Source organism: Ambystoma mexicanum, chromosome 6p (genome assembly GCF_040938575.1).
Source record: "Ambystoma mexicanum isolate Mex_15411 chromosome 6p, UKY_AmexF1_1, whole genome shotgun sequence".
Taxonomy (NCBI): domain Eukaryota; kingdom Metazoa; phylum Chordata; class Amphibia; order Caudata; family Ambystomatidae; genus Ambystoma; species Ambystoma mexicanum.
This window is the reverse complement of record NC_090935.1, coordinates 1447000398-1447017722: the sequence shown is the minus strand read 5'-3', so window position 1 is coordinate 1447017722 and position 17325 is coordinate 1447000398. Positions and strand designations below refer to the sequence as shown.

At 46.3% G+C, this 17325-nt stretch overlaps 1 protein-coding gene across 1 annotated transcript in view; it reads left to right on the top strand.

Annotated features, from left to right (window-relative positions):
• LOC138510498 (zinc finger protein 436-like) overlaps window positions 1-17325 on the top strand; it is a 254388-nt gene that overhangs the window by 146810 nt on the left and 90253 nt on the right. The window contains exon 7 of the mRNA XM_069626193.1: window positions 13986-14090. Coding sequence (XP_069482294.1) covers window positions 13986-14090 — 105 coding nt within the window. The remainder of the gene's footprint in view (window positions 1-13985; window positions 14091-17325) is intronic.

The window sequence follows — 17325 nt, the reverse complement described above, 5'->3', positions numbered from 1 at the left end:
GTGTGGAGAGGGGAGAGCAGTAGTGTTGTGCAGAGGGAAGAAGAGTAGTGGTAGAGAGGGCAGGGGAGTAGGTGTAGCAAGAGAACATCAGAGGGAGGGAAGGGGAATAGTGAGAGAGTGATAGATTAAAGAAGAAATAGAGGGGAGGAGAGTAGAAGGTAAAGAGAGAAAAGATAGAACATCAGTGGCAGGTGTACAAGGGCATGAGAGGAAAGGGCAATATGGGACCTGGGTGTCTGCACAGCACCCCTTTTTGTGCAAATTATATTGTGGGACCTAGGTTCGGATTCACCTAGATTGTTCCCAGAGGGAGTCGATAGAAAGGCGTGGTGCCCTTGGGCTATCACAAGCAGGCAGGTAGAAATGTAGTGTCATTAGAGGTTGACCAACTCTAGAGATAATCCTGGGGTTGAAGGGCGGCTGGGCTCAGCAGGGAACCGCCTGCACTAGACCAGAGAGAGAGGGACCGCCCTTTGCATGTCTTTCTGCACTTTCTCTAATAAAAACCCTTGAACTGTTTTGGATAGTTGGTGTGTTGAGGTCAACAGTGACACAACCCTGCCATACCACTGCATCTGTGAATCCTGGGTGCATCTGTGTGTGTTCTGCTCCCGACTCATACCTATTTGATGTCCCTTCTTTGAAATATCTCCTTGGATCAGGAAGCAGGGCCTTTCTGTGTTCCCATCCTGCTTTTGAGTTTCAAACAAGACATGCAAAATAGCAAACGTGTGCCTACAGCGCATTCCCATATTCTCAAAGTTTGCTAGGCTCCCGCGAGGCTTTCAGTGTTCTTGTTCTCTGGTAACATGTGACGCAAAACTAACGTCGTCTCTCACGCATTAGCCTTTTTCGTCAGAGCACCTGATTACCATCGACTTCTCAGAGCAGATCTTGACATTGTCACATCCTTCACAAGTCCAGGGCACGGCTTGACATTTGCTGAATTCCACCTTTCGGAATGGCGCACCTGGGACACGAGATTTCTGGGGCTGGGAACCATCAGGCCAATTCCTCATGCCAGAGCCTTCCATTATCTTTTCTGTCTAGCAGGCACTGGAATCTCTTCATGGCTCTCTAGGAGGGTCTCTCAAAGCGGTGGTCTACGTGCCAGGGGGTTCGGCAGCTGGTTGTCATGGAGTGTCCTGGTGGAGCCAGGTCATCTCGAAATCCACCTTGTAATGTTGAAAATGAAGATACGAGCCACTATGCTGTTGAAATGTGTTTACTAAAATAAAATCATATCCAGTGATAATGTCGCTGTGAAAATGGCTGCCAGGTGGCGACATTTCCTTAAAAAGGCACCCTCCAGATAATCAAATACTTTCCCCAAATATTCTAGTATTGGAGGTAATAATATATAATTATACCCCTCCTAGAATATTTGGGGATAGTAGTTTAGGGGTCAGGAAGAAAAAGTCGCCTACCTGGCAACTTTTTTACAGCGACATTATCACTTGGAACCAGGAAAATGGAGTGCCGGCTTCATTGAAATACCATGAATAAACTATTATATCCCATTTGGTAGACAAAATAAATAATATTGCTGTCTCGTACATCGGGTGAAACTTGGTCACTTTAGTGTTCCTATTGTTATGTATCATGTAAAAGTCTGATGCTATTTGACAGCATTTCAACACGAAAGTTCATCACTTAAATAATGTCCTTTATTCCATGGACCGCATTATTTTTATACCTAAAGTTAACCCATCTGCCATTACCTCCTGCTCAATGTTTAGAATGTCACCCCTTTGCAGAAAGGTAGATTTAGATACTTGTGTGACATAGTGGAGACAGGATCACATTGTACACTCCATTGGCTACAGTTCAGCTTTCCAATAATTAACACAAGCCAGTTCTGCTTTAATCAAAACTCAACATCATAAAAGTCCCAGTTCTTTTTTAGCAGTCATTAGGATGGCTTTTATCAGAGCTGCGTCCAGGGGGTAACGAGCACTGACCCACACGATGGCAAACTGTTTTCCTGCAACCTTTGCCTGGCTTACCTAGTGGTAGGGATGACTGATTAGTCAAGGGCAACATTTTGAGAGTATAGGAAGTCCCTCGGCATGGAATGCTGTAGTTAAAATATGAATGTTTCCTTGAACAACCATGTTGGTGTACGTTTTCCTTCTTGTGTGAAATTCTCTCTACCTGTGACTCCCCCAGCCCTTTTTGCTGGACTCTTGGATTTTTGTCTGATTCTCCTGCGTGAGTGGGAACCTTTTTCCACACTCGCTCATTCTTTTACTCTGATCTTGGAAATCCTTTTTACCTGTTTTTGGTATATTGTTTTGGAGTTATGCTTTCCTCCATCTTTTCTGGCCCTTCCATAGTAACGTTTCTTTATTTTCCCTTGGTTAACACCATGTTACCAAGGCAGGGGATACTTTTTGCCCTACCTGTACTTACTTTTGTGAGATCAGCACACCCCACCTGATGTAGAGTGCTGAGGGGAAACATTGTCTCCCTTTTTTCACTTCTCCAGTAACTTTTTGGTTACTGTGACAAGTCCCTGTTTTCAGACTGGTGACGTGCACCTTTTACGTGACTTTTATCGCAGGCTGTCATCACGGCTGCGGTAAGGGACACGAGGGTCACTGTTAACCCAAAATGGTGGCTGTACTAGTTCTGAACAAGACGTCTTGTCCTTTCTTAGATCTTCTTCTACCTACTTGGGTGGGGAGGTTCTTCTAGTTCCTTTGTCTTTGCCGGGATGCCCTTGGAAAGCCTGGAAAGGGTCTTTGAGTGACTGGCAGGACAGGAAGTGGGGCGGGTCAACCAAAACACCCCAGTCCTCTGTCCTGCAGAGTGCCTTTGAGAAACCAGTTCTGGCTGGGAGGCTCGCTGTCCCCATTGGTCAGCCATCCCCAAGTGTCGAATGTTGCATGGGATATGATTTGTGGGCTCAGCATGTGTTCCTACATAAAATCTGAGGCCCTGGAGCAGAAACTGTGATCCAACCACTGGAACAGAAGAATCGGAAGAAGAAGCCCAAAGGAAGAAGACACGAGCCACTTGCAGCGATCGCCAGAGCCCACTGATTATGTGCTGCTGTCCCAACCTTCACTTCTGAGCGACAGGGAAGATCCAAACAAGATAAGGGCCTTCCTTGGACTTGTGGGCCTAACGAGTCCCAAGGCGTACTGCATTTTGCGCCCTCCCTGGAAGAGCTGTGACCTCCACGGCCTGCCACTCACCAATATCTGGGCTTCTGTACCACTGTGCTTTGCATTGTTGCCGGAAGAACAAATCCACCTGGAACTTTTTCGTCATCTTCCTTGACCTGCAGAGTCTCGATCTAGCTCAAAGTCCCTGCACACAAGATGAGGACTGAGAAAAGGAGAAGAGTCTGCAGTCGCGTCATCCGTCCTTCAGCCGAGCCTGGAAAAGGTGCCACCTATCCAGAACCAAGAAGATCTATTGCTGGGCGCCCGTCTTCACGAGAGCTGTCGCCCAATCAACCGAAGTCCACTTCTTCTGTTGCCAAGGCCGAGAAACCTGTGACTGGGTCTACAGTCGCCTCTCCACTGGGACCGTCCTGCAGCAACAATTTCTTCATTTTAAGGTACTGTCCTGCTCTCTGTAAAACTTACCTGTAGCTTTGCTTGCTGATCTGGTATTCCTGGGGGCTGCAGAAAGTTGCACCTCGCATTCCTCAGTGCTCCCATTGTGATAAATTGGGGTTAACAGCTCATTGTAGTCTCCCCTGTCTTGGACAGTTGTCCTTCAAGCAGTTTCACAAGGAAACCTTTTGGCTTCCTTGAATAGAAAAACCTAACTTTACCTACCTGCAAACCCAGAAGAGATCCTGTTGAACTATGCCGATTTCGAACCGTGAACACTGTATCCTGCCTATCTCCTAACCTCTGGTGGCCTAGGGCCCATCTGAACATTGTTACACTCTCATAGGGTTGGACTCTTTAAGACAGGTTGAAACAAAGTTATAAAAAGTAATCATAAATTGGAAAAGTTTGCATGTATGTTTCAATTGGTTTTACTAAGAGACTTTCTGTATAAGTTATTCTGAAAGTTACCAGTCTATTACTTAAGAAACTTGCAATTATGTTCTACATGTGTTACTGTGTTTAGTACTTACTTACCTTACAAATATTTAACAGTGTACATTACTGTATATATTAAATTACTATTTTATATAAAACATTAAGTGTATTCATGTTTTCTTGAATAAGTGTATGCTCAGAGTTCTTTGTACTATCCTACAGCCCTCCTCACCTCCTAGACTAAAGCCTGGCTGCTCAGACATTATACCAAACCTTTGTGTTGGAAAACTCTGTACATCCAAGGTGGGCTTTTCTAAGTTCTGTCACAGACAGTAACCTTTGTAAAAACTCCCTAACAAACCAGGAAACCGAAGTATTCTGGATCATACCATTTTCTTCTGACCCCCTGTTCTCAGCATACATATGTGGGGGATGGGGTACAATAAATAATGTTGGGAGGAGTATGAGGGGTTGCGGAAGGTCTCCCCCCGCATATAAATGCTGTAAAAAGGGGGGTGAAAAAAGAATAAAGGTGCTGCTTTTGGAGAAGGTTTGAAACTAGAGAGTGGTGGAAGGAGCAGATGCCAGAGATGACAAAGTGTGAGGAGGTAGCAGCAGCGGTAAGCAGGATGTAGTGCTGAAGGCTAAGAAGGTAAGGAGGATGTAGTAAAATTAAGTGCTGAGTGGACAGGAGGAGGCGGTAGCCAGCGAGGAGGTGATGACACCAGAGGATGAGAGTGGACAGATGGAAGTGGAATGCAAGAGGTTGCCAGAGGACAGGGGTGGCAAGGGTTAAGGCTGTAACAGAGGAAGTCATAACATCAGTAGAATAATAATTTCAGGATGTAGTAGCTTTGGGACAGAAGAGTGGCGCCCTAGAGGTGGGGTAAGGGCTAGGGTGTAGGAGGGCTAAGTGATATCCAAGCAGAAGGAGGAGGTGGCCACATAAGAAAGTGGAAGTGACATGTAGGAGGTAACAACAGTGGGGGAGACTGATATGGAAGAGATGGAAGAAGGTGCACCACAAGTAGGATGTGGCAAGAAAACGGGTAGTACATGTGGTGCAACACTGGGAAAACATCAGGAGGAGAGAAGAAAGCTGAGATAAGAATGGCAAGGAAAGGGCTCAGGAGAAGAGAGAGACAACACTTAGTAAGAGCTGATGAGCTGATAGATTCTTTTGGGCCAGGTTAGCCCTAGACGGGACCAGACTGTGGCAGTAGAAATGAGTAGGGATTAGGTAGATAACTGTGAGATTAGAGAGGTTGGTAAACCAGTAGGATCCCAGAGTCCACTGTTAGCTCTCACTGTTGGCTACAGCCACTGGCCCGTTTTCACAAGGTTTAACCCCGTAGTAAGTGTTGGGAACTGATCCCAAGAAAGCCTGCATCTAGTTCAGACCAAGAAGAAGGTTTTATGTCACCCTGAAGGCATGCAATGTCAGGAACGGGTGAAGTAACTCCATTCAAACTATACAGACTAGGAAATTGCTCCAGAGCCTAGGAAGGTCCAACGACCCGCATCTTGTGGAAGAGACATTGGACACAGGGAAGGTCTCTGAGGGGAAGAGGTCTGATCCCACTGAGAACAGAAAAAATATACCGGAGAGGTGGGCACCAAAATGTTTACTCGCTTCTATTCAATGTGTACTTCTCTCAGTTAGTTTCCAATATTTTTGAACTGGAGCTGCCAGTTTAAACTGGTCCTATAGCACAAGGACCTCCATAAACCACAAACAAAAGAAAACAAGGCAACTTTGCCTTATTATAACTGCCTTTGAAGGCAGAACAACGCAGGAACTGAAGAGACACGATTAATATATGCGTTTCACCACGCATCTGCAACACACGTGACTGGAGCCGTGAGGGTTGCAAAAAGAAAAGCCTTTGAGGCTTACCAGATTTGACAGAGAGAGCGCATTGAAAGTGATCAGCTTGATGATGTAATCAAGAGCCTATATACAGCCCTGATGAAGGTTTACACCGAAATGCATTGGCTAAATGTATATTGATGGCAAAAATGATCGCCTAACAGATCACATTCAGAATAAATTTAATTAGAAAAACAGGGATGTGAATAAAACATTCCTGGCCAAAACTGCACGGATCTAACTGATGCTTTGACTCTATGAGAAAGTTGGATATAAATATTTTGGAAACTTGCAGCCCTCTCTAGGGGCCAACTGAGAAGCGCCAGTTATAATAAGGCAAAGTTGCCTAGTTTCCCACTGAGAACAGAACCATGCAGAGCTGTGTTTTGCTTGGGAAGATCTCAGTTCCATTTGAGTTGCCCATTCATGTAACCATCCCTCTGATAAAGATAGTGGAACCCTATCACATCTCTCAATGGATTGAATAGAAGACAGACTGGCTTCTGATTGGCTGAGTGGGATACTGGTCAGGATGCTGTGGTATCCGCCCAATGTTAAAAACATGACCCAATCTAGTAGGTCTACGAGTGGGGTCAGAGAAATGCAGTTGGTGCTAACCTCTGGCTTTGAAACATTTGCTACTTCACAAAGTCAAAAGTCAACAGTGGCAAGCCCAGTCTTTAGATGGTGTGACGATCCTTCAGATGGCGTCCCTTCTCCCCATAGGGAACTCCTTTCCATGAGGCTAGGGAGGGTAGGCCGCTAACCAATACACTCAGGAGGATGTTATGGGGAGGGACTTCCCTCCTGAGGACAAGGACGTGCATCTAGGACATGGCCCCTTCATCTCCCAACCCCACAGGGTAAAAACAACACCCAACTGTTCCTTGCCTAAGGTAAAGTCTGAGATGGTCTGTTAATGTAATGTGGCAGAAGGTCTTACTATGATAGGTGCTCGGACAAAGAAGAAGCCACGAACGCTCCCTTCAAGCATGAAGAGTATTCAACCAGCTGTTGTCAATCAAACTGACGGTATCCAGTTACATTTTCGAAAACACATTTTCGAAATGCCATTTTGTCGAAGAAAAATTGCCGAAAAAAGAATTCCGAATGTTTTTCTTTTTTTGTTTCGTTTTTTTGTTTCGTTAGTAAAAAAAAGTGTCAATAAAAAAAACGGGGGTCGAGGGGGACCCCCCCATTTAAAAAATAAAATTAAAATAAAATTCGACATTTTTTTCCCCGGCATTTTGGTGTCGAAAAAATGGCATTTCGAAAATGTGCTGTTCGAAAATATCACAATAAACCCAAACTGACGTTATGCTGGGGCAGTCCCAGCTACTTAAGCTAAACAGTAAAGGGGGAGAAGGGGAGCAAAATCTGGTAAGGAGAAGTCGGCGAGCTAGGAGGCTGCCAGAAAGCCTGTAAATTGGAAACGGGGCATTCAAAGGCTGTATCAAAGCAGCAGTACATAGTGTCGAGAGTAAACTGAGGGACTCAAGGAAAGCATCTCATCCCTAGGCTGGGAGTCGACAACCTTCAGGCTGAGAGTCATTGTAGTGGTGGCGTGACCTGTGGTGGGTGGTCCGTGCGGTCCAAGAACTACGCTGCAACCCCAACACTAACCTACCGCAGAGCCCCGTAGGCGATTGCATGGAATGTACGAGGATCTGTAGTGGCTGCGTGGCCTGTAACGGGTGGATCATTTGGTCCAAAACATGCGCCCAGACCGCTATTAGTAAGGGAGCCATTCTCCTAGTCCAGTACTATTCCTGAAAACTGTTGTGAAACCTTAACTTGAGAGACTTTTACCCAAGAGAAGGGAGCCATTCTCCTGGGTTGGGATAAGAACTATTTTCCTCAGTTTAGTAATTTGAGGAAACGGGAACCAAAGAAATCCCAGTAAGCAGAGACCAGCAACCTTTGGAAGTTGTCTTAGACAGCATTGAGGCACATCCCTTCCCTAAGCGGCGATGGCCTCCAAACACCCACAGGGAACTTCAGAACCGGGGGAAGACAACTCACATTTAGGAGTTGGTCTGTTGTTTAAGTCAGTCTTCCTCTTTGCCTGTTATTGTGTCAACACTGGACCACCCGAAGGCTCAGCTCCTTTCTCCCTTCCCCTCTCTTTTCAACAAAAAGAGACAAAATCCTTAAACCCAGTTATGAAGGTACACTAAGAGAAGAAAACAAGGAAAGAGAAGACTGCAGCCCCCACATTTTCAAGGCAGCCAGAGAGTCTGTCAAAATATGACGACATCTATTTGCCTTATATTCAGAGGGAGCTAAGTTTAGCTGTTCGACTCTGTACTGGATTTGGACACAGGGGTTCCTTCTGCATCACCGCTTGGGGAAGGCAAGCTGCTCCTCACTAGAATCTCAATTGGACAAATCGGCCACAAATGAGTGGTCAGCCAAATGAACAATGCAAGGTTACTAGCAGAAGGATCGAGCTGTCTTTGGGGCACCTTGACCCTGAGAGATGTAGTATCCCTGGTCCTGGGGAGGCCTCAGATAAGGACTCCTTAAAGAAAAGGCTGGTCGGCCTGTCGCAAAAAAGCAACATGGTCAGGCATCTCACCAGCACTCTTAGTTTAGTTTAGTTTAGTTTATTATTTGTATAGCGCCGCCTGGCCCTAGGGCATCCAGGCGCTTGCGATGAATACAACAAGAATAATACAACAGAAATGTACAAACCGATTACATATTTACAAATTTACAGTCTTGGTGCATGCTAGTAAGGTAGGGCTAGGCAGTTTACGTTTCTTTGGATAGAAGCCAAATTTTGGTGTTGTCTAAATCTGTGAAAGGAAGGTTCTGATCTCAGCTCGAGTGGAAGTGAATTCCAAAGTTTGGAGGCAAGCACGGGGAAGCTGGAGCCACCTGCTTTTTGGAGCTTAAATCTTGGGATATTTAAGCAATGTGTTTGAGCTGATCTGGTAGGGCGCGCTGGGGTGTGGTGATTGAGATTGTCGGATAGGTATCTGGGTGCTTGGTTAGCTAGGCATTTGTGTGTGAGTGAGATGGTTTTATATTCAATTCTTTGTGGTATGGATAGCCAATGGCAGGTGCGTCTGGCGTCCGAAATGTGTTCATGTTTGGGTATGTTCAGGGCTGCTCGCAAGGCGTTGTTTTGTATGACTTGTAGTTTGTTGATGTTTTTCTGACTGGTTCCCAAGTATAACGCATTGCAGTAGTCAACTTTGGAAAGGACTAGCGCTCTGGCTAAGGTGATGCAGTTGGATGGTGAGAGGTAAGGTCTGCTGGCATTGATGAGTTTACAGGTGTAAGCAGTGGCTGATGATATGGAATTGATCTGTCTTGACAGTGTGAGGGAGGAGTCGAGGTAGATTCCTAGGGTTTTGACGCTGTTAGAGACGATGATGTTATTGCCGTCTATAGTGAATGCTTGATAGAGTTTGTCGAGTTTATTAAGTCTGGGTTGGGAACCTAGGAGAAGAAGTTCGGTTTTGTCGTCATTGAGGCATAGGCCATGCTTGGCCATCCATTCTTGGATAATGGAATAAATGTTGTTGAGAGCAGTGAGGTCGGTGGAGTAGTCGCCTGTTAAAGGGATCAGTATTTGGGTGTCATCTGCGTAGTTGGTGTAGATGACACCCAAGCGGTCCAATATGTCAAAGAGGGGTTTCGTGAACACATTATATAGAGTGGGGGAGACGCAGGAGCCCTGGGGGACACCGCAAGTGACTGGGGCTGGGATGGCAGAGGCTGTGGGTGCGTAGACTCTCGTGGATCTGTTGTTAAGGAAGGAATGGATCCATGCGTTGGCGTTATCTGAAAATTTGGCTGCTGAGGATAGATGTTTGCAGAGGATGTCGTGGTTGACCAGGTCGAAGGCGGCCGATAAGTCAAGAAGGAGAAGGATGGCTAGTTTACCATTGTCTTTAATGTTGTCCATCTGTATCTTAAGGTCAATCAGGGCGGTCTCAGTGCCGTGTTTGGGGCGGAATCCTGATTGTCTGAGTCCTAGTAAGTTATTTTTCTCAAGGTGGTTCTGTATCTGAAGATAGGCAGCTCTGTCGAGGATTTTTAGTAGGAAGGGTACGGTCGTAATGGGTCTGTAGTTGGTGGGGACATTAGGGTCAAGGGTGGGCTTCTTAAGTAAAGGAAGAACCCAGGAGTCCTTGAGGTTGTTGGGCACTATGTTGGAGGTGAAAGATGAGTTGATGAGGGAAGTGATGAAGGGAGCAAGTTGTTTGGCTGCATCTTTAATGACTGGGGCTGGGCAGGTATCGCCTTGGCATTTGGACGGTTTAAGAGAGTAGATTATTTCTTCAACCTCTTTGATGGTTATGGTGGAAAACTCAAAGAGGTTATTGTCATCATTTTGGGGGGTGGTGTGGGTGTGAGTAGAGGGGGTGATGTTATCAGTGAGGGTGAGGCTTTCTTTCTTTGTCAGGATTTTGGCTTGTAGTGTGGCAATTTTGCCTAGGAGTGCTTCCTGGATGCTCGTGCACCAGTGGATGTCTTTGTTACAAGTGTCTGGAGTGGGGGAGGGTGATTCGAGTTCTCTCAGGATATTGAATAGCTCTTTGGTATTAGATTTGGCGTTGCTGATTCTTTCATTGTACATGTTTTTTTTAGACTGGATGATGGCTGATTTATAGATGTTCGATGCCAGTGCGTAAGATGTCTTATTAATAGTGGATGGTGACTGTTTCCATGCTAATTCAGCTTGTCTTTTGGATTTGCGGAGTGTTTTTAGTTTGGGGGTGAACCAAGAATTGAGGTGTGCTCGTGGTCTGGCTTTCCGAAGCTTGAGTGGTGCTATGGTGTTTATGGCCTTAAGGATAGTTGTGTTGTATAACTCTACTAGTTCAGTAGGGTTGGTCATGGTGGGTGAGAAGTCGATGATGGGTTGGAGTAACGGGAGGAGTTTCTCTAGTGTGATATTTTTGTTGTTTCTTGTGAGTGTGGGTGGGGCATTGGAGGAAGGCCCTGGTGTTTGAGTGCCTTTGTTGATGGTGAAGGTAATAAGGTGGTGATCAGTCCAAGCGCATGGAGTGTTGGAAAGGATGGTAGTGTTGCAGTTGAGGTCAGCTATCCAGTCAAGGATGCGGCCTTTGTTGTGTGTGGGTTGTGTGATATGGTGGGTGAGTCCTAATTCTGAAATTGTGTTGGCGACAGTGTGAGCTTTGTCATCTTTCTCATCATTGAGACCTAGATTAAAGTCTCCTAGGATGAGTAGTCGAGAGTTAGGTTTGATATTGTCAGAGAGTAAAAGGGCTATGTCGTCATTAAAGGATAGTATAGGGCCTGGCGGTCTGTAAATGAGGTGGATGGTGATAGTGCTTGTGTGCGTTGTGTGTAGTTTGAGGGTGAGTAGTTCCGCTGATGGCAGTGATTGGTTTTGTATGTGTCTTATGTTGATGGAGCTTTTTGCAATAATGGCTACTCCACCACCTTTAGCTGTTTGTCTGTCTGAACGGTAGATGGTATAGTCATTGGGTATAGCAAGTGATAGAGAGGGGCCAGACGCTGGGTGGAGCCAGGTCTCTGTAATAGCTATGAAGTCGAGATCATTGAAGGAAATAATGTCGGCTATGTCTAGGGCATGGGCGACTACAGATCTCGCATTGATGAGTGCACCTTTGATGGTTTCGGTGGTGATGCGTGATTTTTTGATGTGGGTGCGGGGGGAGGGTGCGTTCAGGCCGTGTGATATCTGGTCTGACGGAAGTGTAGGGCGTGTGCAGGAAGGGGCAGATTTGGTTAAGGTTATATTTTGTTTGTTGCCTAGATTGAGGAAGGATACGGGTGTGTGTGTTCTGGATCTGAGTCGGGTGAGTCTCGATATGCCTGAGCAGGGATAGGATTTGCTGGTAGTGAGGTTCGTGATAGTGGATTGGCCGATGGGAGTAGTTTGTGATGCTTCTTGGGGGCTGGAGGTGTCTGCTGTGCGATGAGAGTCGATGGAGGAGGTAGGTTGGAAGGGGTTGATGTTGGGTAGGAAGGGGGTGGGGCAGGGTATGGGATAATGTCTGGGCAGGCTAGTCTGCTGAGGCCATTGGGGTGTAAGCGAAAGTGTGGCCCTGTACAAGGGGTGTCATGGGGGACCAGGCAGAATGGGAACATAATGAGGAAGGTCCAGGTTATCATATCTGAATTTAGAGGGAACTGGCGCACAAAATCATCAGAGAGAAGCTAGTACGCAATGTAAGTGCACAATGGTGCTGCAGTGAGGGTACTGACGCAGAGAATCAGAGAAATGCTAGTACACAGTGCTAATACACAGTTCTAATACACAGTGCTAATACACAGTGTACTCTAAGCGACCATGAGGCACTACACAATGTCACAGTGGTCTCTAAGCGACCATAAGGCACAACACTATGTCACAGTGGTCTCTAAGCGACCATAAGGCACTACACAATGTCACAGTGGTCTCTAAGCGACCATAAGGCACAACACAATGTCACAGTGGTCTCTAAGCGACCATAAGGCACAACACAATGTCACAGTGGTCTCTAAGCGACCTTAAGGCATAACACTATGTCACAGTGGTCTCTAAGCGACCCTAAGGCACAACACAATGTCACAGTGGTCTCTAAGCGACCATAAGGCACAACACAATGTCACAGTGGTCTCTAAGCGACCATAAGGCACAACACAATGTGAAAGTAGTTTGTGTTAGACCGTACTGCAAAAACAGGGTTCAGTGAAGGCTTGAAGCAGTTCAGGTTGCTGGCTGGAGCAGTGGAAAAAAGGTTGCTGTAAGGGGCAGTATGCTTGCCCCAGAGGAGATGGGCAGGGGATCTAGCCCTATGCTCGATGGCGTATACAGGCTAGAGATAGGCACCGTGTACAGTGCCTTCGAGGTGGGCCGGTTCGAAGCCTGCTGGCTTGTGGTAGGCTCCCAGTAGAGGAGAGGGGCCAATCACAATGTTTGCAGGGTTGCGGGGCCGGGTGGAGGGCTGAAGATGCGACGGTCAGCCATCTTTAAATGGTGTGGACCTAGGGGCCTCAATTGGTGGCTGGATGCACTCTGAGTGCAATAATGGGGCAGATCCTGGCTGGAGAAGGCCACACGCTTGAGCGGCGCGGATATTATTAAATAATCCGCCGCGTGTTGCCTTCAAGACGCACGCTCGTGCTGCGGCTAGGGACTCGTGACATACCTGGTGTCAGGCAGGGCTGGCTACTGCTCCAGCAGTAGATGGAAGGCGCTCCTGCTCATGGTGGCTCTGGAGTGGTAGGGGCAGAGATCCTGGTCCCTGGCTCCTTAGGCTCCGAACAGGCACCCAACAGGCCTTAGTGTGTCTTATTTGGATAAAGATATTACTATTCTCCCTCCCTCTGAGTAGGGCATTCGAAGAAGAAATGCATTTGAAACATCCCCCGGCAGGTAAATACTCCCTACTCAGCATTTATGCATATCACATTAAATATACTTAAATGTTTTGCAAATATGTCTTTCATAGCTCTGTTTTATTGGTCTGCATGCTTACAAACATCTGCTGTTTGTAATGTTTTGGTAATGTCTTTGTAAAATAAAATGGCATGCTTGGCAGAAGACACGTTTCTCGATCATTGCTTTGTGTAAGAAATGAAAAGCAAAACTTGTCTTGGGGGCAGGAGGGGACTGGCCTATAGGGAACTCTGGAGATTTCCCCGATAGGCCTCTGCACCCTAGGCCTCTTTTGTGTGGTAATCTATTTTATTTCCAAATGGCCTCATAGGAAAAGGCGTGGGCTTGCTGAAAACCTGTAATATGGGACCACTTTGAACAGTATTTCCAGGGCCTCTTTTGGTTCCCAGTCCACCCCTGCTTGGAGGGGTGGGGGTGGTCCCCCGATGATGCTTTTGCAGTGCAAATCTTGTGTAGCGAGTGATCTTGTGCTCTTCTTGCTAAGGTGTGCATCTGGTTTAATACACACACACACACTGTTGGCTTCATACTCCTTATTTCAGTATCCCTAATTTGCCCCACTGGGGAAGCCGGGATGGGCGTCAACCTACGCCCCAGTACATGTGGTAACCTCTGATTTGGGATGCATTCATGAAAATACAAAGGGGAACCATTGAAGCATCATGTCGATGATGGGGCTCTGCAGTCTTTGAAAAAGTCTGTCTTTCTCAATTTTTTCTAACAGGGCGCCCGGTTACACCAGTTCCATCAGTTGATGTATTTGAGGCTGGAACCAATTTAATAGGTGACCACAATTCCCTGCGGAGTGAAGGCAGCATCAGCCACACGGGTCAGTAAATTATGATTATCCTTCTCGCTTTCCATATCTGCAAATCTGTGTCTAGTTCAAATTGTTCTGCAGGCTGAGTAGTTGTTGGTATTTTCCTTAATCATGTTTTAGATTTCTCAGTAGAGTAATGCCTGTGATGAATTGCCATCTGGGAAGGTTGTGAAAGCCCTAACTTTTTTGATTTGTATTAAATAATACAATGATGCAGGTAATTCCATCTCTGAAAGGGAACTCTGCTAATCAGATTCCCCTTCCATAAGCTCCATGCCAAAGGCATATGGGCTTCATTGCGAGGTAGCCAGTAAGATGCTGGTAGTACCGGCGGCCTACCGGCAACCTCGGCTTACAGTTTCTGCCGCCAGATGTCCCGGTATTACTGGGATATGACAGGCGGCAGAGTAAGGGTAAATTCTCATTCCCATGTAGTCCTATAGGTCAGATAGCACAGCGAGCTAAGCGCTCGCCCCTGATATCTGTGTGCAGCGTGCTGTGCTCTGAGACCTATGGGTGTGTAGCGCTATATAAGAAATACATTATTATGATGATTATATTTATTATATAATAGATTATTATTATTATAATCTAGGTGCAACACAGTCCCACATGGGACGGGTTAGACTTAAGTTGGTCTGTTATATTTTTTCAACAGTATTGCAGCCTCTACGCTCGTTTGCTGCATTGGAGGACGGATTAGATTGACACATCTGACCACCCTGATGGGCCTTTGCCCTGAAGAAGACTGTCTTCCAGAATTAACAACTCACCCAATAGCCAAAACTTGAATTGGCAATTGTATATTGTATAATATGCCGAAGAATTACATTTGAAATTAATTTTGGTTTAAATTCATTAGTCTAACATAGATTTTACAGTTTTATGTACCACGTGTTACAAAGTAATGGCACACGGTATTGGATAGGTTGGTGCCTGGTGGTAACTCTGTTTACCACCTTTTTTAGTGTATATGTGTGAGTTTTAAATTTGTAGATGTTGTGATGGATTGTGGTTGCTGTTAATTTGTTTATGGTTTCACTGCAGATGGATGTCTCTTGATTTGGTTTTGTTTGGTCAGGTGGGTGTGTAGTAGGGGAGTTGAATTCTGTTTCCTTGATATATATTTGTAATTATCTCTATCTTTATTCCATAAAGTTTGTTTTGCGTGCCCTATGACTTGTAGTGTTCTGTGTAGATTTTGCAATTGTTTCATTTTGTGAATGTGTTTAAAATGTATGGTAAAATATGCATGACAGGTTCTTCTAAAGACCAGCGCTGCTCTCCACCATAGTCTCAATGCAGTTTGTGTGAGCCGCTGAACAAGAATCACTATGATGCCTCGTACTGTGGCCAAATGACTCTTGCAACTTAGAACAAGAAACGTTGCCGTGCCACTAACTTCCTCTCTGCCCACGCATACGAGGAATACCCACCTTAGAAGCCGTATGCAGCGCACACATTACCGCAGCTCCCATCTCAGACCACTCTTGCGCATTGCCCCTATGGAGCCTCCACCCTATCACAATGGCTCTATCAAAGCCAAGGCCATGCCTAACTACCTTGTACACGACCAGTTGCCTTCTAGAAATCCCACCACAAGGCCTGGCCCTGTGTATTCTTGCCTCCTCTGGCTGGTCACTACACGACTCGCAGCTTACTCTAAAAAGGCCCTGCTATGTGCAGCGGTCTGATCGGCCCCATCCGGTCACCTGCAAATTCCATTAAGTTGCTGCGTAGCCTCTCAGTACCACAGCTGAGCACCACAGTGCGTTCTCCCCCCACAAATCACTGTGATAATGACACTTTCCACCGGGAGATATCTTCTACCCTCTCGCCTCCTCCAAAGTTAGGCTTTGCCATCAACAATGCCCATCAAGCACCTTCTGCCCTTGTCCTTAACAACAGAGTACCAGCCACCAACACTAACTCCACCTCAACATTCTGAAATGCAGCATCACTGCATAAATAAATACACCTGCCTGCCCCACAGCCTTGACATCTAAACGTACCACTACTACCCCTGTCCCGATCAATGATATCCCCCTACTAAACTGTGCACTAGTTAATGCCAGATAAATTCAAGCACACCGCCTCGACATCCTCAACCTCATCACAAGGGATAACCTTGATGTGCTGCCCATTTCTGAAACTTGGCTCCACACTACCTCTGGCCGTTGTCTTTTCCATCGCCATTTCCCCTAACTACACCATCTATCACTGTGACAGACCAGATGCTAGAGGCGGGGCGTTGTTGCCCTGATAACAAGAGACACCCTCTCCATCGGACAAAACAGCTTTACTCAGCTGGAATATTGTAACATACTCACCTTCAAAATACCCATATCCTACACAGAGACTATTACTACGTGTGTCATTTATCATCCCGCAGAACCCCTGCACTCCTTCAAGGAGTATTTAATCCACCTTCTGAGCACCAGTATTAAACCCACTTCCAAAATTCTTCTTGGTGACCTCAAACGTGGTCTTAATGACTCAAATGTTGCCTCTGTGGCTAACGCCCTAGGCCTTAAACAGTGCATCACAGTACCACCCATCCAAAAAGGTCGTATCCTGGACTGGCTAACCATCCTGAACTGACGGATCTTTGTCCTGTCTAACCTCTGATGCCCTGTGACCGACCACCACAACATTACTTTCACCATTGCCATCAACAGCCCACCTGTCACTAGCACCATCCCGATGCCACCTACTATCGCTTGCATCTCACAGAAACTCACCAAAGCCTGCCTCCTGCCCTTGCTTGAAAGGTTACAACTGGCACACCTAGACAACCCTGACAGGCTCCCGCTGCATGCAGTTGACACCATTGCACTCCTTGCTTCTCGTAAATCTAAACCCACTACACACCTCAACTCCTGGTTCACGCCCGACCTCCTGGCACTCTGTGCGAAGAAACGAGAAGCAGAGGCTAAATGGAGAAAGTCCCTGTACGACCTACTCAAATCCACTTTCACCACTGCAGCCAAAACATACAAGACAGCCGTCCTACTAGTGAAATCGGCCAACTACAATACTAGAATCGCCAATGCAAAGTCAAACACCAGAGAGATTTATAACGTTCTTAGAGAACTTGAAGCGCCCTACGCCCCCACACACAACTTCTCCAAAGATGAGACCGGATGCACCAAGGCCCAAAATGCCCTCTTGGCAAAATCGCCTTGTTACACAAAAAGATCCTACAGAAGTATGCCACTACAAACCCTAACAGTCTTCCTCATCT